We start from the raw sequence: 20,335 nt of genomic DNA, 5'->3' as shown, positions 1-20,335 counted from the left end.
AGCATGGGGACCTTGGGAGAAGGTTGAAGAGGAGGGTAGAGACAGGGAGGGGAGCAGAGAAAAATGTAAAGCTCAATTACATACACACACACACACACACACACACACACATATACATGAAGATGGTCTAAGCCTCCTGTGGTGGTTTGCATGTCATTGGCCCCCATTAGCTCATAGACAGTGGCAGTATTAGGAGTTGTGGCCTTGTTGTAGGAAGTGTGTCACTGTGTGTCTCTTTGAGGTCTCTTTTGCTTAAACTTTGCTCAACAGTTGACTTCTGATTAAGATGTAGCCAGCACCATGTTTGCCTGCATGACACCATGCTCTCCACCATGAAAGTAATGGACTAAATCTCTGCAGTGTAAGCTGCCACCTCAATTAAATGTTTCCTCTATAAGAGCTATTGTGGTCATGATGTCTCTTCACAGCAATAGGAACCCTAAGACACCCCTTTTTTATATCATCTTTCTGCTTAGCACAGAGAGTAGCATAATGAGAGTCCATGGATGGAACCATAAACATGGTCATATTGCTCCTCATTAAATGTGGGTTTCCCCAATGAACATGAACACCCATAAATGTCAGTTGCCATGAACAGTTGGCTTTGCAAATGTTTCCTCATCCTTCATCTCATCTGCTCTTCCTGGCAGGTCTGAGCATAACTCTGTGTATTATCTTTTCCAGGGCTAAGGCCAATGTGCCATGCAGGATGGTCTTCCATGAAGCCACACAGGCAGTCGACCACAGAGTTGGGTATCGAGACTGATTTTTGTCATTTGTAGGCCAGTCTTAGGTTCTCAAGGTTCTGCTGTCTCCAGACAGATAAGGGGATAAAAGGACAATACAGAGTGAAGGGGTAAAAAAATGATCCAGAGAAATGTTCTTTCTCCACAAAACCCCTTTGCAGGGATGCCACAGTCTTCCAACAGCCATTCTGTCTGGTCTTGTCATTTTACACATGAACTGATGATGTTCTGTATGGTGGGTTTAAAAGAAAATGGCCCACAAAAGAAGCAGCACTATTAGGAGGTATGACCTTGATGGAGGAAGTATGTCAGGGTGTGGGAGGGCTTAGAGGTCTCTTTTGCTCAAGCTTCCCTCAGTGTGACAATCAGCTGCCTTCCTGTTGCCTACAAGATGTAGCACTCCCAGCTTCAGCACCATGTCTGCCTGCACACTGCCATGCTACTCGTCATGACGATAAGGTACTGAACCTCTGAAACTGTAAGCGAGCCACCCCAATGAAATGTTTGCTTTGTATGAGTTGCAGTGGTCATGGTGTCTCTTCACAGTAATGAAGACCCGAAGACATTCTCTTCTATACACACGTCTGTGGAGTCATGAATTCATGACCAGCGCAGTAACGTAGGAGCCCAGTTCTACCACCTCTCATGAGAAGGCTTGCTCCTGGTGGCTGCCCCCTACCTGTACCCCAATTACCTTGCTTTCCATATTGTCCTCAGTGGCAGAGAAGGTGAAAGTCTGCAAGACATCAGCTCCCGCTCTCAAGAATTCTGTGTGGAGCTGACGAACTGTTAAGCAATTGAAATCACAATCACAAAATCAAATTCCAGAAGCTTACGTTCTCACCAGCAGCTCCCTTCCTTTCCTTCCTTCCCACCAGATCCAATTTCAAACCGAGAACTGAAAGAGCTACCAATGAAAGCCAGGAGTGTGACAGGGCCACATGCACTGTGGGAGCATCCCACGGGGTTCTGCTGACTGCTCTCCAGTGGGGCCCCTGCAGAGACTATAAAGCCTGACTAGCTCTTGTCCCCTCATCCCTTGTCTGGAGTTTATTCACACAGCAATGTGTGCAGGATGCCGCTGGCCTATTATCACCCAAGTGGGAAGAGTGAAGAAGCTCACACAGAGGGCAGCAGCCCTGTGCATGACACCCACAGCAGGCAGATTCCACAGCAAGGATGAAGGGGCCATGTGGTAAGCAGCCCTGGCTGCACATAGCCTCTGAGAGAGTCAGCTCCCTGGGGTGGGAATGTAGCCCAGTTGGCAGAATGCTTCCTCAGTGTGAATAAAGCCCTGGATTTGATCCTCAGCACCCTGTGAAGCAGGTGTGATCTTAGCACTCAGGTGGAGGCAGGGGGATCAGAAGAAGTTTGAGGTTTTCCTCAGCTACATTGCTAGCTTGAGGCGAGCCTAGGACGTCTGAGACTCTGCTAAAACAAAAAGGAAAGAAAAGAAAATCCCCCTTTACTTCCGTCCCACCAGCACCCCCTTCTGGCTAATTCAACACATTCAGTTTAGCTGAAAGATCTTTCAAAAGTAAGACAAAAATGAAAAAGTCCCAAGAGGCACCGGAGAAGCAAAGCTGTTCTGTCCTCCACGGAAGTGGGTGTCTGAGCAGTCTCAGGAAATAGCACGAATGGGCTCAGGGCTCCAACAACGCGTGGGCAGCTCAAGGTGGTAAACTCATCTGTCCTCATGGTTGGCCCATGTCCTGCCCCTTGTGACAGACAGAGGAGCAGATTCTCAAAGAGGTCAAGGGTCTTGTCTAATACACTGCTGTTCTGGGGAAGAACCAAGCAAGGACCCTAGCTTTCTCTTGTGAGTGATGTATGTGTGAATGAAGTCCGGTAGATCCAAGCCACACTTCCAGTGTATGGCCTGATCTCCCCTCTTATTCTTGGGGCTTGGTCCCCCGACTCTAGAAAGGCAAGGGAAATCAATAAAGCCAGGTATAGTTAAAGCACCATTGTAAGGTCACCAACCAACTGCAATGGCTTCTAGCTTCTAACTCTTTTAGTTTTATTTTTTCCCCCAAGTCAGGAAGATGCATTCTGGTCCCCAGAGCCTGGCTGTCTGCTTCATTAAGCTGGTGGTAGCCATGGTTGTTATCTACCGTGCACAACCTTCGGCAGGATGAAGCTAAAGCAACTAATGATTTTTGCTAATTTACAAAAACTCTTGAATAGCTACAAGGGAAATTTCCAAGGAATAAACAGATAATATTAAGAAAATATGAGCGGAGAGAGGGAGAGAAGAAGGGAGGGTTGGAGGGAGGAAGAGAGAGAAGGAGAGAGAGAGAGAGAGAGAGAGAGAGAGAGAGAGAGAGAGAGAGAGAGAGATAGAGAAGAAAGGGAGGGAGAGAGAAGGATACTGTTTCCTGTGCTTCAGTTCACACTCTGCCTTAGCCTCCACCCCTTGGCAATTGTGCAAAGGAAGCAGTCCTTAGGAAATGCTTGCTGTTGTTCCTTCGTTGGTGTTGAAGCCAACTGTTACTTGTACATACACTTCTGGGTGCTGTGGTACTCACCTGCACTTGGATGCTCCACCACTGCTTCCGGGGTCCAGAGCCCGGCCTTCACGAAGCCTCTCTTCTCTAGCGTGATGAGGAAGCTGCCGTCCCCAACCACAACCTCCCCACTATCCAGGCGCTCCAAAATGCCCTGGGAAAGAGACCGGAGACTCAACAGGCTCTCTACATCTGCTTTTCCTTGCAAAGATTTCAATTTTAGACATGTGGATTTTTGTGTTCTTCAGGCAATAGCTCTGCTAAAATTATGTCTAAGAGTATTTCAGAAGACATTGCTGCATGATTTCTGGCCAATCTAAACACCTATTTTGTGCGGTTAAGAAGCTATGGGTACTTTTTTTTTTCTCGATTGACAGTTTCTGGGTTAAACTATACTGAAAGGACTGATTAACCTGATAATCATTTTTAGTTTTTTTTTTATGTTCTGTCTTAGTTACTAATATACTAGGGGTTGGGGGCACAATATCTTCAACTTAAACAAATCCCCAAACTTGCAGGCTGCTGGGCATGGCCTTGTCACAGCACTGGCCAGCAGGACAGGTAGAAGCCATCTTTCCCCTTCTGACTGGAGTGGCATTATGTCACCTAGGCGTAGAATCATCTTGTAGCCCTGCCACCCTCATGTGTACTCAATGTCAGGGGGAGCCAACTGGTAATACTGTTTTGCAGGATGACCGAGCGTAGCCATGGCAAGTATGCACGGCTTACTTTTACATCTTGTTGGGTGAGCGATGCAAATCACCGCCTTGGGTTAACCAATTTGAGAATCAAATTTCTAGAACACATCACCCAGTCCTTGACGGGAAACCGTTACTCCAGGTTCCTTCTTCTCGTATCCAACCTTGCAGCTTGTGTCTGTGAAGCATTTCATGGCTCCCTCCCCCTATTGCCACAGCCACTGGATTACTGAATGATCTTAATACACCTCACTGTCCTTCTCCTGTCGGTCATTGCCTTTCCTTGTGCCCTGACAACGTCAGCACCTTCGTCCATGTGTGCAGCTGTCCAACAGCATCAGGTCATTATCTGCCTCGCTTTGATGGTAGGATGTGTGTGTGGGGGGAGGAGGGTGACATATCTTATTTGTCTATGTTCCTCCCACCTCTACCAACATCTAATAAAGGAGAGGTTCTTAGGGAACTCTGCCAGCTGAGACAGCAGGGGTACCGAGTGGTTCTGAAAACATCGGATGCACCGCAAGTGGTAGTGGCTGTGTCCTGAGAAGCAGAGGCAAAGCCTGGCACTCTTCCAGCAAAAATCGGCAGGCTTTAAAAGGACCATAATGCAGATTTTAACTACTGTGTCTCTGTGAGACGGGGTAGAAGGGGAGACCTTTTCTTTTATTATCATTATTATTTTGGTTTTTCAAGACAGGGTTTCTCTATGTAACAGCTGTGGCTGTACTAGAATTCACTCTGTAGATCAGGCTGGCCTCAAACTCACAGAGATCTGCCTACCTCTACCTCTTGAGTGTTGGGACTAAAGGCGTGTGCCACCATTCGGTTCATTTTCCTTTCTTATCTGGAAGCTTGTTCAATGTTTTCTTTAGAAATTTATGTTACCTTTTATGTGTTTTTGTGTATGTGTGCACACGTGTGCATGTGTGTGCAGTGACCTAAGAGCCCACAGGACAGCAGATCCACTAAAACCGATCACAGGTAGCCATGAGCTTCCTAACAGTGGTGCTGAAACTGAGCTTAGGTCCTCTGAAAGAGCAGCCAGGGCCCTTGACTGTTGAACAACGTCTCGAGCCCCCTGCCCAGCATTTTAAAGTCTCCATTTTCTTTGTCGTCATTATCAGAATAACTGGATTTTGGAAATCTGAAGCCCGAGCGGCCTGTCCCTCCATGTCTCCCCCTCCTCACTTAGTTCTAACGCCAGCTTAGGTGAGAACAGGGATAAGATGCGAAGATGTGAGTTCACCTGCCCAGTCCACCTTCTCCTTCATCCTCCATCAGACAGTGCACCTGCTGGTCTCAGGGTGGGGGCTGGGGGTGCCTTTACATCCCTCTCTTGGAAGATAGCAACCTGAAACCTCTGCATTTACCACCTGGGCTCAGGCTGAGACTTGATCCTCAGGGGAGGCCATTCAAACTGCCTAAACAGCCCCATCTGCCTGTCTTGGCTTGGGGGGAGGTGGGAAGGAGGCAGTTTCTGTGGTTTGAGGAATGGGATGAAGGCTCGGGCGACCTGTGCTTGCCAGCTGAGGAGAGATAGGTCCCGAGTTCTCTCTCAGGAACACATTAACAGGGACCAGCATGAAAATACGCCGTTCCAGGGGCAGAGTCCCAGAGGAATGGGCACAGAATGTTTTCAAAACCTTAAAAGAAAAGGTCAGGGTTTTATCGTGTAGCCCTGGGTAGGGGAAACTCACTATGTAAACTGGGCTGGCCTCAAACTCAGAGAGCCACCTGCTTCTGCTGCCTGAGTGCAGGGACTACAGACATGTATCACCACACTGGCCCCATAAAACCTTTTTTTAAAAGGGAATAGCCAGGAGTGGCAGTGCAGTCTTTAATCCCAGCACTTGGAATTTAATTTAATCTCAGCAGAGGCAGGAGGACTTTTGTGAGTTTGAGGTTAGGGAGTTCCAGGACAGCCAGGGTTCCAGAGCTAGAACCTGTCTGAAAATAAAAATGTCTTCTAGAAATAAAAATTAAAAAGTGAATTAATTATGGGCTGGCAAGACGATTTGTTAAGGGCAGGTGACTGCTCTCAAACACTATGGCTGAGTTTAATCCCTGGCACATTTGGTAGACAGAGAGAACCAACTTCTGCAAGCTTCCTTTGGCTGCCACAGGTATATTATAGTATGTCCACACCCGCACACACCCAATAAATAAGTGCATGCATAAATGTAATGAAAATTCTTTTTAAAAAGTGAATTGTATAAATGAACATAGCATTTCAGAAGGTCAGGTGAAGGAAGGCAACACAATGCTCTTCATCTTTAAAAGGAGTCTTTTTGTTTTGTTTTGGTTTTTGGTTTTTGAGGCAGGGACAGCCCTGGCTGTTCTGGAACTCGATTTGTAGTCCAGGCTGGCCTCAAATTCAGAAGAGGTCCACTTGCCTCTGCCTCCTGAGTCCTGGAATTAAAGGCGTGCATGGGTCACACCCCAGGCAAGTCTTTTAAACAATCTCATTTCTTTCCTACACTTTAACTTTTGTCGTTAGAAGAACATCTCTCAGCGAGCTGTGAGACATAGGCTCCACATTTTGCGTGGGACTCTGACTTGTTCTTTGCCCGTGTGTCTGTAACTATTGCTCCGTTAGGGTGGGTCTATGCTGGCTGACGTCACCATTGCCCTCAGTTCTTTCTCACTGGGAGCTGTTAATGGCTGACTAGCAATTTAGCAAGGGGATGAACTTGGACTTCTTTCAATCCCTAGTGTAGGCCACCTCTGTCCCCAGTTTCTTAGCATTCCTAAAACAGAGGTGCCAGTGTCTTGCTTCCACTATCACAGGACTCTGAATTGTTTCAGGAGGACGATTCTGGTGGGTCCTGGGAGTCCCCTCTTCCAAGTTCATGCCTTTCTGGTTGTTTGGCTAGTCCTTGCTTCCACAACATGTCCTCAGTGTTGTGGGAATGAAGTCCAAATCTGGTCGCCATGGGAGAAGGGCCAGATGTGGGACTGCCTTCTGAAGGCAACAGAGAGGACTTCCACCCCCGGCCCTGAGAAATGCAAGGTGTCCTTGTTTCATACAGGACAGGCATGAAGCCGCAGGGCCTGGTTGACGCGCTTAGGAAACCTGAGGGAAACTGACAGAAACGGGTAGATGAACGCCAGGGGCTATCTATTGCATGGGCTTCCGTGAGAGAGAAAAATAAGGGTCTCTTAAACCCAAAAACTTGACCTCTGCCCTGAACGCGATCACCAACTCTGAGTAGGTCCTCTGACTCCTGAGTCTCAGTCCCCACCCCACCCCCACCCCCGCCCCGCAAACTCGGGATACCAGCAAATGCAGATACTCTGGGCTGGATAAGGGCTCCATGACTGCTAATCCACTTGCAATCTGGTAAACTGAGGCTCTGGGCCGCACGTATCGTTCTAAAAAGGTCTTAGGGGTTTGGCTGAAGCGGGATTTGAACTTCGCTGGAAAGGAAGAAGGCCTGAGCAACACTCACCTTCTTGGCCAGCGGGCCTCCGGCTGGTGCCATGTCGCGGCGATTGTGCAGGCGCGGGTCCCGGTGGCACCGATCCCAGAGGCGCCTCGGTGCCGGAGCCCGCCCCTCTGTGGGAGGACCCCCTCCCGCCCTCTCTCTCCCCACTCCTTCTGTCTCCTGCCTAAGGCCACAGTCGTCGGTGCTTGGCCTCCCCTCCGCCATGCTCCGCCCGGGCGCGCTGCGGCTACGGGGTCTGGCACTGCGGGGCTGCCCTGGGCGCCTAAATTCCACCGGCCGCCGGGAAGGGTGAGTGCTCACCGCCTGCAGGTGTGGAAGAGGGGACCCGTTAAGCTCCCCACAGGAACCGGCTGGAGTCCTCCTGGGATTACCTACAACTACCAGGGAAAACTGTCAGTTTTTCTGGTCCCAAGCCCTACCCGGTCAGCAATGGGCAGCGTGTGGATGTCTGTCTGTAGGAACCTGTCTCCTGTGTTCAAACGGCCTCCGATATACTCCCACCTTGATGGTGGTTGTTATCATTGTTTTGTTTTCAATGGTAAATCCATCTTTGAGATTATTCTATTCCAGGGTGCATTGATTTACCTTATTTTTTTGAATGGCTGCATGGTTTTTCATCTGATCAATAGTCTATAATATAATTAATCTGTCTACTCATTAACAATTAGACTGCTTAGGTCGGGTTGGTTGGTAACACAGAGAACGTAAACTTGGCATTTTTAACGCACGTGTGTTTAGGCAAATAGAGAGTCTGTTTTTGTTTTAATTTTTTTAAAACAAAACTGTTAGGGAAAGGGTTAGGTCATTTGAAAGATCAAAGGACAGCAACAAACTTGCCCAAAGACAGTGAGATTCTGGTAAGATTAGGATGCTTTGCCGGTGGGTGCTTGTTACCCATGTCTTCCTTCCTTGGCTCCTAGAGCAGAGTTGTGAAACTTCATAAGTGAGATGGAATTGTCTTTGTATGTAGAAGAGCAAAACAACATCTTTGATTTTCCTGTACTCATTCCTGACGTCACCCACGGTGGCAAAGCGAGGCTCCTATTCAAAGAGTCACTCAACAAACGTTAGGTACTGACTCCGTTTGCATTGTACAGCCTATGGTGTGCAAGGATTGCTTTTGAGTAGCAGCTGGCCATCCTTCCATCGACAGATTTTTGCATAGCGCCTGTAGTGTGTGGGCTTGTTCCTGGTTCTGGGAATGCAGGGCCTCCAGAACAGCAGAGAGTTCTGGTTCCTTCAGGCACAGCAGCTGCTGGCCCAGCACAGATTCCTCATCAGCAAAAACAGGATGCTAATTCCCCTCTGCCTGGCTTTCAGGATCTCTGCAAACCCTAAGTGAAAGACAGCGCAAGAAGGATGTACAAGCTGTAAAAGCATCCCAGTCGGGAGAGTTCACCTAATACGGAAGGAAACGGAAAGGTGTTCATCTTGGGTTATTTGTTCAAACCCGATTAGGCAAATACAGTGTAACATTAAAGTCTTTATTAATGGGCATGGGAGTGTTTATATGCACATGACATATGCATATATTCCAAAATGTTGAGAGTCATCACAGATGACATTTCTCTTCTAACAACTTTAAGACAGACTGGCTGTGGTGACAAAACCCTGAAGTTCCAGCACTCGGGAGGCTGAGGCAGGATGTCAACCTCAAAGCCACTGTAGGTTGTGGAAGATACTTAGTGAGACTTTGTCTCGAAAACCAAACCAAAACAACCACAACAAAAGAGAGCTCTATGAGGCATTTCTACATGTTTTTCTTTTTTGTCAGTCTGAAATTGTACGTCTGAATACAAAGTCACACCCCATGTCATCAAATCTGACAAACTATGAAGGCAGTTTAGAATTGAGACACCCAGAAGCTCAACAATTTAATCCTCGTCAGATAACCAGATCATCTTTTCCCAGATAAGGTGTATTTAGACAAACACAGCCGCCACTACCAAGTCAGTCTGAAGGAAGGTTCCAGTCTGCTTTTTTTTCACTTTGAAACTTATCCTTAAGCTGCTGGTGGTGGCACACATCTTTATTCCTAGCACTCAGGGGGCAGAGGCAGACAAATCTCTGAGTTCGAGACCTGCCTGGTCTATAGAGCGAGTCTCAGGACAACTGGGTCTACACAGAGAAACCCTTCATTGAAAAAAAATAGCAAAACAACAATAACAAAACCTTATCTTTAAAATGACACCTTTTGGCTTGATGCCAACAAATATACCATGGAGAATTTCCACAGAATTCTTATTAATTCATACTGTGACTTCCTATGTCAGACACTAATGCAGTAAAGAGGTTGGTGACTAGGAAAGAAAGTGGGAACTAAGGAATTAGTAAATCACATCCTTTGGTTATGTTCCATAGGACTTGTGAGTGTTCTTTGTGTTAAGGAGAGCCAGATTCATCCTTGAGGCCCCTCCACATGCAGCCTCAATGGCCTTTCAGAGCCCAGCCCTTCCCTGTGCTGACTGCCCACAACTGCCCCTACAGCCTGGGAGCCTTCCTGCCCTACCCCTTGGCTCCTGCATTCCTCTTCATCCACCTCCATCATGCTCTCCTGCTGATTGACGCTCCTGCAACCCGTACCTTCCCTCAAAGAGTGCTTCATTGCTGCAATGCACACATTTTCAGTTTGACTTGTTCTATTTCCCCGGTCTGCTATAAGCTTCAGAGCTCTGAGGCCCTGTGTGTCCAGCCCTACACACAGCAGGGATGTAAGGACCTTTTGATAAATATAAAAAAGGAAATACTCTGAAGGAAATGTGGCAATAACGAACAAACCCCTCTACCCGATGCCAGGATGCCATCCTTTAGGGACTCATATAGAGAAGTGGTGCCAGTAGAGGGTTGAGAACAAGCCATGCACATGATCTGATGTGTTCACGGGACATACATATTGGATGTGGGCATTGAGAGAGGGCTGAGATCAGTGACAAATATTGTCCCCTGCCTTCAAAAATCTCACAGTGAATCCAGGAAGACCGTCCTATAAACTGATGGCTAGAGATGCCAGAAGAGGAGGGTGCTTCTCCATCCATCTCCCTGCAGCTTGGGGAGCATCAGAGAGAAGAGGATGAACAAGTGCCAAGTTGCATGAAGATTAGGGCTTTTCTAAGACTGAAATCAATAGGAGTGCGTGGGGGTGTGGCCATGTGCTGGCCAGAGGTCGGGTGCCTTCTTCAGTTGCTCTCCAAATTGTTTTTGGAGACAGAGTCTCTCTCTGACTGGGACAGGGAGGCTGGCCAGCAATACCCAGGGATCCTCTTGTCTTTATTTGGCCAGAGCTGAGATTCCAGATGGGAGCCACATACCCAACTTTTCGTGGAACCTGAGGATCAGATTCAGGTCCTCACATTTGTACAGCAAACGCTTGACCAGCTGAGCCCCAGTCCCAGCATATGGGTGGTTTTGTTTGTTTGTTTTTTTGATTTTTTTTGTTTGTTTTTCGAGACAGGATTTCTCTGTGTAGCCCTGGCTGTCCTAAAACTCACTCTGTAGACCAGGCTGGCCTCAAAACTCATAAAGATCCACCTGCCCCTGCCTCCAGAGTGCCAGGATTAAGGGTGTGTGCCACCATCGCCTGGCCAGAATGTTTTTCAGAAGAGGAAAATGATGTCTAGGTTGAGAAAGAAGCAGTCACCGTCACCTACCACTGCTCATTTCCTGAGCCGCATTCAATGCTGGGCACCTAGGCGCAGATGCCCAAGGTTTCTGAGTGCAAAATGCATCCTAGAGACAGGCAAGCAAGGGAATAGCTGGACCTGCTCTCTGCAAGTGAGTCACCCTTAAAAACATTGTCTTCCAGGCAGGAAAGCCTACCCTCAGCCCCAGAATGGAAGGACAAGGCAGAGACGGTGATCATTGGAGGCGGCTGTGTGGGCGTGAGTCTGGCTTATCATCTGGCCAAAGCAGGGATGAGAGATGTGGTCCTGCTGGAGAAGTCAGAGCTCACGGCTGGCTCTACCTGGCACGCAGTAAGGAAAGCAGTCCAAAATGTTCTATGTATGCCCCCAAACTGTGCACCAGCTCTTCCCATTCATGGCTCCTACAGAGAGTTCTGCTGAGCATGGGACCTTCACCTCACCACAAAGTGTACTGTTACCTGACTGTGTGCTTCCAGGAAGTGGGAAATCGCTATTTAAATACCCTTTATGTGAACATGTGGGTTCTGGATTCTGATCCTGGCTCTGCCACTTTCTACCCAGGGTAACTTCCAGAAATTTCCCTCGGTTTCCATTTTCTGATGCATTCCATTTTCTGAGTGGGGTTTGTTTTGTATTTTGTGACAGCCTCACCCTGTCGGCAGTTTCTGTCGTTGTTCTAGTGACGCAGCATGCCGGGGTGGCACTGGAGAATGGCCTAGGTAAAGGCCCTGGGTTAGCATGGCTCACATATTGCAAGGGATAGGAAAGGAAGATCCATTGATTGCAAATGCGCATGCTCGCTCTCTGTCTCTGTCTGTCTATCTGTCGCTTTCTCTCCCCGAAGAGCTCTGCCTCATTGGCTATCTCTTTCCATATTCAGCTTTCCTGTGGTGAGGAGAGGAAAGGGGAACTCTCTCTGAGGTTCTCCTCATGCTCAGCACACACTTGAAGCACAGGCCAGGTGTCTGCATAGACATGGTTGTCAAGGCTCAATGCAGGAGAACTTTGCCACTCCAACTCAAGCTCAGCTGGCTGCAGTTTCTAATCCCACAATCAGCCCACACACATCCGCCAGCCAGTGCTCCCCCAAAATAGCATCAAGTCCAGCTCGTCTCCCTCCAACCCCTCATCCTCACTCAGTGTGTGTGGCGGGGCACCGCATCACTTGCCTGTGGCGGTCTTCCCAGCACTGGTACCTCCTTTCACTGATTCCCCACTGCCTTCCTTCTGCCTGCAGAAGCCCTGGTTCCCTAGGCTTGTCTCGTGTCCCTAAACTAGACTTTCTGTGGACTTCATGTTGTCCTAAAAGCGAGTTTACCTCCTCTATTTTTTTTTTCTTAGTGTGAGCCTTAGGGTCACTGTTGCTGTGATGGAACACCATGACCAAAAGCAACTCGGGGAGGAAAGCGTTTATTTCGCTCACAGTTTTATCTAACAGTTCATGGTCAAAAGCAGTTGGGCAGGAACTCAAGCAGAGCAGGAACCTGGAGGCAGGAGCTGATGCAAAGGCCCTGGAGGAGTGCTGCTTACTGGCTTGCTCCCCATGCCTTGCTCAGCCTGCTTTCTTATAGCATCCAGGGCCAGGGATGGCACCATTCACCACCCACACTGGGCTGGGACCTCCCATGTCAATCACCAATTAAGAAGTTGCCCTACAGGCTTGTCTACAGCTCCATCCTATGGAAGTATTTTCTTGATTGACACTCCATCCTCTATAACTGTGTCAAGTTGGCAGAAACCCAGCTAGTTCAGTGTGCACTTTGTCATCATTCAAGACTGAAAGACCATGTTAGGGCACCATGGTCAGTCCCAGAAGTGAGGTCACAAGGGAGCAGAGCAGTCCTGCCCTCCTGGAGCTAGTCTCGGGCACAGAAAGCACTAAGAGTGGGCCTGAGCCTTGAAGAAAGAAGAAACTTGGTAGGGAGTACAGAACGCAGGAGGAACAGTTAGGGAGACAGGTACAGGAGAAGACACCAAACAGTGGGAGTAGCTACAAGGGTCCTAGGGGACTTTGAGGTTAACCAGGCAAGAACCTCTAGGTAGAGGCCAACTGAAGCAAATGGTGCTTCTACTGCCTCACGCTTCCCAACTGCTAAGTGGGGGCAGGTACACATTAAAGTGGAAGGCTTATTTGTTTGCTGACAGATAAGGCTTGCATTTCAGGGTAGATTACAGGGTTCCCTAAGATTTCACTAGCTCTCCCACCAATACACGGTGCCTACCTTAGCCTAAATTCTTTAAGACAAGCAGGCAAAGATTTTAAGATGATAATCCCTTATGTGAAGTTAACTGTGTAAAATGTTTTTTCCCTAAAAGATAAAAAAAGAGTGGGGAAAGCACCCCACCCCGTTAGCCATGGCAGTAAGCCAAAGCCAAATGGGGAGCCATTGTGCGGAGTCAGACAGCAGCAGCTAGGTGATTGGTGCCCCTTGAAATAAGGGACAGGGCAGGACTTGCCTTGGGAACTGATTCTGGGAGCTTTTACACGTCTACGAGCCTTCTCTGTAAGAAATGCCATCAGGAAGTTTCACATGCCAAGAGTGTTCCGCCCAGACATATCTGGGAACAGATTGGGATGTTCAAAGCTGGAGAACCAGCTAAAAGGACAGACTGAAAACGAAGGCAGCATCCCTGGAGATCCCCGGAGTTCCATATTTTTTCTGTGATGCAAGCGTCCACAAGGTACAGGAAATGAGGGCCGGAGGATGGCACAGCCTGAGACCGAATGTTCAAAGTGCAGCCAAGTCTGCGGACCCTGAGGTCTTGCTCACTTTCATCAGTGCCCGAGGAATGGCATCTGGTGAGGGTTTGGAGAGTAGGGTCCTCCATGTCCCTGAGAATGACGTCACAAGATGGAAGAGAATCTAGAACTTTCTACTGATTTACATACATAAGATGTGACTGATGTATTGGTTAGGATCCCCAGGTTCTCTGGGGGCAGGTTGGCTCTGCACAGTGGGCTCATCTTGGCTTTTTCTTTGATTGCTATGTGAGGCCGTCATGGTGACTAGGTTTACTGAGCCTTTACATGGTATAGTTTGTGAGGTGAGGAAGAGGAGTGGCTTGAGGTTGACAGAGTTACACTCTGGAAAGATTTGTTCAGTGATGGAAAGGGTTGAAAATTTTAAGCTTGTATTTTTTCTACAAATAGGCAAGTGTTCCAAACGTGTTGGCCTATAGTAATCCAAATGGGTGTATGTGGTTTCTATGTAGAAGTTACATGGGCTGCAAAAACTGTCTGGGAGTGTGGCTGAATGGTGGGGGTGCTTATCTAGGAGCAGTGCAAGGCTCCAGGCTTGATCCTCAGCCCTAGAAAGAGATGGGTGAGCAAGGATGAGGCTTTAAAGAAGGAGCCCTGTTGGGAGGAGAGCATGCTGACAGGGATAGTTAGAAATGGGGATATGATGGCTAGATTTTCTAGATAAATGATATCTCCTGCTGGGGGTGTGTCTGTTTAACCTGTTAATTTTTTTCTGATAAGGAATTCCAGTAGGATTTGTTCTTATGTATTTAAAATACAAAGAGCATGATATTCTTCAAGTTGTTAACAAGAACGGAGAGACGAGAGAACATGATAGTCAGCGGTCACCAGGAACCTTTGGATAGGTTGGTGCAGTAACAGGTGTTTGAAATGGAGAAGGGCGTTTAAAACACAGAGCACACAGCCAAGAGACCTCTGCTTCCACTTGGGTCCATGTAGGATTGAGAGGTGTCTTCTGCTCCCATAGCCTCTGAAATCTGTCTCAAACTCTCAAGCGCTCAAGAGGACAAGGAAGAATGTTGTAGCTAATCCCACTTGTCAGTTTAACAGGCTCTAGAATCACCTAGAAGACAAACATCTGGGCACATCTGTGAGGGGTTGCCAGATTGTGTTAATCGATGTGGGATGGCGCCCTTACTGTGGGAAGCATCATGCCAGGGTCCCCATCAGAATAAAAGGAAAAGGAGCGCTCAGACCCTGCACTCACCTCTCTCTGAGGGCAGATGCAGCATCGCCTGCTCCCCTCCCCTCTGCTCTGGGCCTTGCCCACCGTGACAGACTGTAATCTGTGAACCGAAAGGCAAAATAAACCTTTTCTTCCTCTAGTGGCTTCTCCTTTGGTATTTGCTCACACCAATGAGAAGGCTGAGAGTTTAATGCCAGCCTGAGCTACATAGGGAGACCGATTATAGCACAAAGGAATTCAAACAAACAAATGAGCCACCCTGGATGTAAAGCAAGCCCAGAACCAGGCTGTATTTTCAATCCCGTGTACACAGCTCAATAATGAAGTGCGTTAATCACCATGCTCTATCGAAAACGTGATTCATGAGCTTAATATTCACACGCTTTCCGGCACAGTAACTAAGATGAAATTTATTTAAAATACTTCACTCATCCCAAGCTCATTTAGTGTGTTTTACGATCTCTATTAATACAGTAACCTATATTTACATGTTATGTGTAAATAAAGGCATGAGAATGTTTTAGTGGTTATGTGCAAACATTCTAACTGAGCATGCGTGTATGGATAAAGGACTTGGAGCCACTGGGATAGATGATGGCTTAGGCCAATGGCTGGGTTCTCTGAGGCAGTAGAGGCCCCTGGGAGACAGGAAACATATTAGACTAGGGGGTCACAACCTGAGCTGACATCCAACACCCCCCCATTATTTAGCAACCCTTCATGATGTTCCTGCAGTTTTTTCTTACTTGGTATTTGTCATTGCACTATAGGGAAGAGTGTTCCTTTCTTGTTATTTTAAATTTACGTCAACAAAAATTTGCAGATTCTGAATTGACTCAAAGACTTGTGTGTGTTCCCTAAACAAAGCACACGGGGCTAAATATCTTCAGTGAGTCCGTGTGATTCTTTCAAATGAAAATTCAGTAGTCTAGTTTCTGAGGTAGGGGAACGGAAAATACATAATAGGTGGATATAAAGAATGGAACTTTCTGGTGGCCTGGTGTGGTGGCTTGAACAGGAATTGCCCCCTACTCCAGATCATATATGCTAATGCTTGGGCATTAGGGGATGGGGCTACTTGAGAGGGGTTAGGAGGTGTGGCCTTGTTGAAGTAGGCGTGGCCTTGTTGAAGTAGGCGTGGCCTTGTTGAAGTAGGTGTGGCCTTGTTGAAATAAGAAGTGGATCACTTCGGGTGAGCTTTGGGGCTTTCAAAAGCTCAGGTCAGGCCCAGTGTCTCTCTCTTCCTGCTGCCTGCAGGTCCGGATGTAAAACTCTCATCTGCCATGTCTGCAAGTGTGCCACCATGCTCCCTGCCATGATGGCAGGGGACTAAACCTCTGAAGCTGCAAGCAAACCCCCGTGAAATGTTTTTCTTCCTCAGCTTTGCAGTCGGTGGTCATGGTGTCTCTTCACAGCAATAGAAACGCTGACTAAGCCTGGATTCTTCTAGGGCTGTGGCTTACAGGATCTCCAGGAGTAATCAGAGCTCTGGCCAGTACTCGTGAGCATTCATTTTTCTCAATTGACTGGTGGAAGATGCACTGAAGATGGAATTGGGGTCAGTGGCGGATACCTGAAGGCCAGAGATGCTCACTGATAGGATGAGGAAAGTTCCTATGCACACCAAATCCCAAGCTTGTGAAAGGGAAAGAACGGTTCGGCCGTGTTTCTAAGACTCTGGCAGGAGTTCTGTGGTAGAAACATTCCAATACTCTCACCAGGGCAGCGCTACAAGATGCCTTCGGAAACAGGATGGGATTTTTGTCAGAAGCATCACTCGTGTGTATGTTAGACACTTCGACAAGATTGGAAGCATTGAGCTGCTGGTTTCTAAACACTGGCTGATTGACTTTAATGGGAAATAGTTTTGAGTTTCAGAGACTCAAATTCCCTTAGGAGAAAGTTATAAATATTCCTAAATGGATTTGAGTTTGAACAGATTGTGTTCTGATGAGCTCCCCAAGATAAATTAGCTGAAAAATGAGACCCCAGATACTTAATTAAGAAAACTCTTGCTTCAGTAATTGCCTAGAATTCTTGGTCTGGATGCTACATTGCATTTCTCAAAGTTGACAGGAGGGGCTACAAGATTTCTAATATTTATTAATCTTTTCTAAAGAATAATTAATCAATATTTATGCAACAAACATGTGTAGGTGCTCCCTATTTGGTTATTTGACACACTGTATAATATAATGTGTATATAAGGTGTCTAGGAAACACACAGATTTCTTTTTTTGTATAGACCTGGGCATTTTTATGTATACACAAATATATTTTTTTAGATGTAGAACAATAAACACCTTTATTACATGAGCTATGAATGATGGTTTATTTGCCTTTCCGGGCTTTGATCTTCCTCAGATAGAACTCCAGCTCCTTGCCTTCTAGTGCACAGCCATCTGCTCCGCCGCACTGGCCTGGTCTTGAGGCAGGGCAGGCAAGAGGCTCCCCCGCTGGAACTGCTCCTCAGAACACTGCTGATCTTGGCGTTCTTTTTCCTTTCATCGTATTTCTTTTGAATTTTCTTTGATTGTTTTTTGTTTAATATTTCTTCCTCTTCAGGAGTCAGCTAGGCCCCCTTCTTGCAGCCCAGGGGCAGTGTACAATGGGACTTGTACCACTGTTTGGGATGGTGTGCTGTCAATAAGCACAATGCTTGATGCGGACCAGCTGGTCTTTGGATGCATTGTAGACAACATCAATGATCCTTACTTTGCGAGTATAGCATTCAAAATCCCAGGAAAAGCTTCCCACATTCACTCTTAGGGCATGGCACTTCTTATTGTCTCTTATACACTTGGACTGTGTATACCACGAGGGCCAGTCTTAGCACTGGCAGCAGGCTGTCCCAGCTCATACTCCCGCTTCTTGTGGTCGGGCTTTCTCTTACCTCCATCTTGCAGCGCTTTCGCCAGGTGTCCCGAGAGATGCCCATTGCTCTGCCCTGGTTCATAATTTTTATTTTTTTTTATTATTTTTTGGTTTTTCGAGACAGGGTTTCTCTGTGGCTTTGGAGCCTGTCCTGGAACTAGCTCTTGTAGACCAGGCTGGTCTCGAACTCACAGAGATCCGCCTGCCTCTGCCTCCCAAGTGCTGGGATTAAAGGCGTGCGCCACCACCGCCTGGCATAATTTTTAAATTCAAAATCTTTATTTTTGTTTTTCAATTAATTAATGGTTTTGGTTTTTCCAGACAGGGTTTCTCTGTGTAGCCTTAGCTGTCCTGGAACACACTCCATAGACCAGACTGACCTTGAACTCAGAGATCTACCTGCCTCCCAAATGCTGGGATTAGGGCTGGAGAGATGGCTCAGAGGTTAAGAGCACTGGCTCCTCTTCCAGAGGTCCTGAGTTCAATTCCCAGAAACCACATGGTGGCTCACAGCCATCTGTAGTGAGATCCAAGTGCTGGAATTAAAGGCGTGCACCACCACCAATCAGCATTTAATTAATCTCTGTCTCTGTCTCTCTGTCTCTCTGTCTCTGTCTCTCTGTCTCTCTGTCTCTCTCTCTCTCTCTCTCTGTGTGTGTGTGTGTGTGTGTGTGTGTGTGTGTGTGCATGCACTTATTTACTGACACATGCCATGAATTCAAGAGGACAATTTACAGTGGTTGGTCCTCTCTTAAGACCCAGTGGGCTGTGGGAGATCATTGGGTACCTTTACCCACCAAGCCATCTTCCTGGTCTCCAAACTTAAAATCAAAACACTTCTGGTCCCATGAATTTCAGATAAAAAGCAATCAACAACAGCAGATGTTCTAAACCTTCCACCTAACCCACTCCATTTCACCTTTTTCCTGTGAATGTTAGGCTCTTCCTGGACATATCTGTGGGCTGCCTCTTACTCTACTTGTATGACTGAAGTTGCTTCTTGTACCATGTGATAAGCCATCTGCTCTGCGGCCTCCAACCAATGTGTTCTTTCTTGCACCCACCCTATACTTCTTGTCTCAGCAGCATGAAATTGCTGCTTAGCAGAGGAGTTACCAACATTGTGCAAATGCTGACTTATTTCAGCGTTTTCTTCTCTCCCTATTCTTCAGGCAGGTTTAACAACTTACTTTCACCCCGGGATAAACTTGAAGAAAATACACTATGACAGCATCAAACTGTACGAGAAGCTGGAAGAAGAAACTGGACAGGTAAATGCTTTTAGTTTGAAGTTGTCCGTGAGATCAGTCACTCAGATATAGAATCCATGTGCAGGGCTGGCTGTGGTAGAGAAAGAAAGGTTAAGGTAAGAACCAAGGTTGATTTTAACACCACTTTAATTTCTTCAAGCCTATTACCCATGTAATTAACTATTCTTCATTTCTTTTTAAAGAAAGAGTGGGGTCGGACATTTCCCTCCCACCAGCTACCAAATAATCATTCAGAGGTTCATATTAATTACAAATGCTTGTTCAATAGCTCAGGCTTATTACTAGCTAACTTACATTTTTAAGTTAATCCATATTCCTTATTTACACGCTGCCACATGGTGGTACCTTTATTAGCAGGGCACATTCATCTCTTGCTCCCTCTGCATTTGGCTGGTAACTCCTGACTCTTGCCTTTCTCCTTCCCATCATCCTTAGCTTGGCCACCCCACCTATACTTCCTGCCTGGCTCCTGGCCAATCAGTACTTTATTAAACCAATTCCAGTGACAAGGTTTTACAGTGTGCAAGAGGGTTATCCCACAGCAGAAGAAATAATAAATAACAACGATTCAAATGTTGTTTAGTCAGTTCCCATACCTAGAGAATATGAAGTCGGAACACTCCAGCAAGTAGATTGCACAGGATTTGACGGTGTGCTGACTGCCGCCGCATGGCTTTAGAAACAACGTGCTTAGTCCCCTTCCCCATCTTTGTCTTTATCCTTTCTCATAGTGACTGTGCTCACAAAATAAAAAGTTTCCATGAGCTAAGATCAAAGGCTTCTTAATGTTTTAATGCATTTATTCTGACTGAAGGCCACTAAAAGCTCCCCAGAGTCTGCAGGATCAAGACCAAGACTGAGCAGGGTCTGAGGCTCCCAGTCTTCATCTCCTGACTTTCTAACATCCTCTTTTGCCTCAATTTCCTTTGTTCATGTGCTTTAATTGTTCTCAACAGTGTATACTTCTGGAATGTTCTGGGTGCTCTCACACCTGTTTTCTAAAGTTGTATTGTTTTCTTCCTTCCTGTTCTAACTGGAACCACCTTTTTGTGTCAACCTACACAGACGACCAACCCCTCATGCTTCTAACACAAGCGTGTGTGCACATTCTAATACACAGCATGCATGTGCACACTGTTCTAACACACAGCATGCGTGCACACTGTTCTAACACACAACATGCATGCACTCTGTTCTAACACACA

The 20,335-nt window shown here is 46.9% G+C and overlaps 2 protein-coding genes and 1 pseudogene across 3 annotated transcripts in view; 1 reads left to right on the top strand and 2 right to left on the bottom strand.

Annotated features, from left to right (window-relative positions):
* LOC101980727 (S-methylmethionine--homocysteine S-methyltransferase BHMT2) overlaps nucleotides 1-7,601 on the bottom strand; it is a 21,331-nt gene extending 13,730 nt beyond the window's left edge. Inside the window, exons 1-3 of the mRNA XM_005356489.2 lie at nucleotides 7,401-7,601; nucleotides 3,275-3,407; nucleotides 1,441-1,532 (exon numbers count right to left, since the gene is read on the bottom strand). Of these exons, the coding sequence (XP_005356546.2) occupies nucleotides 1,441-1,532; nucleotides 3,275-3,407; nucleotides 7,401-7,601 (426 nt within the window). The remainder of the gene's footprint in view (nucleotides 1-1,440; nucleotides 1,533-3,274; nucleotides 3,408-7,400) is intronic.
* Nucleotides 7,578-20,335, top strand: part of Dmgdh (dimethylglycine dehydrogenase) — a 72,142-nt gene continuing 59,384 nt past the window's right edge. The window contains exons 1-3 of one of the 2 annotated variants that reach the window (XM_013349699.1): nucleotides 7,578-7,685; nucleotides 11,200-11,275; nucleotides 19,032-19,130. In XM_013349699.1, the coding sequence (XP_013205153.1) occupies nucleotides 7,600-7,685; nucleotides 11,200-11,275; nucleotides 19,032-19,130 (261 nt within the window). In that variant the 5' untranslated portion in view covers nucleotides 7,578-7,599. Of the gene's footprint in view, nucleotides 7,686-11,199; nucleotides 11,369-19,031; nucleotides 19,131-20,335 lie in introns of both variants that reach the window. The other variant, XM_005356488.2, reaches the window with a different exon arrangement.
* LOC101980158 lies at nucleotides 17,316-17,923 on the bottom strand (annotated as a pseudogene).

Source organism: Microtus ochrogaster, chromosome 19 (genome assembly GCF_000317375.1).
Source record: "Microtus ochrogaster isolate Prairie Vole_2 chromosome 19, MicOch1.0, whole genome shotgun sequence".
Lineage (NCBI taxonomy): Eukaryota > Metazoa > Chordata > Mammalia > Rodentia > Cricetidae > Microtus > Microtus ochrogaster.
The sequence above is the reverse complement of the archived record's forward strand: the minus strand, read 5'-3'. Positions and strand labels throughout refer to the sequence as shown.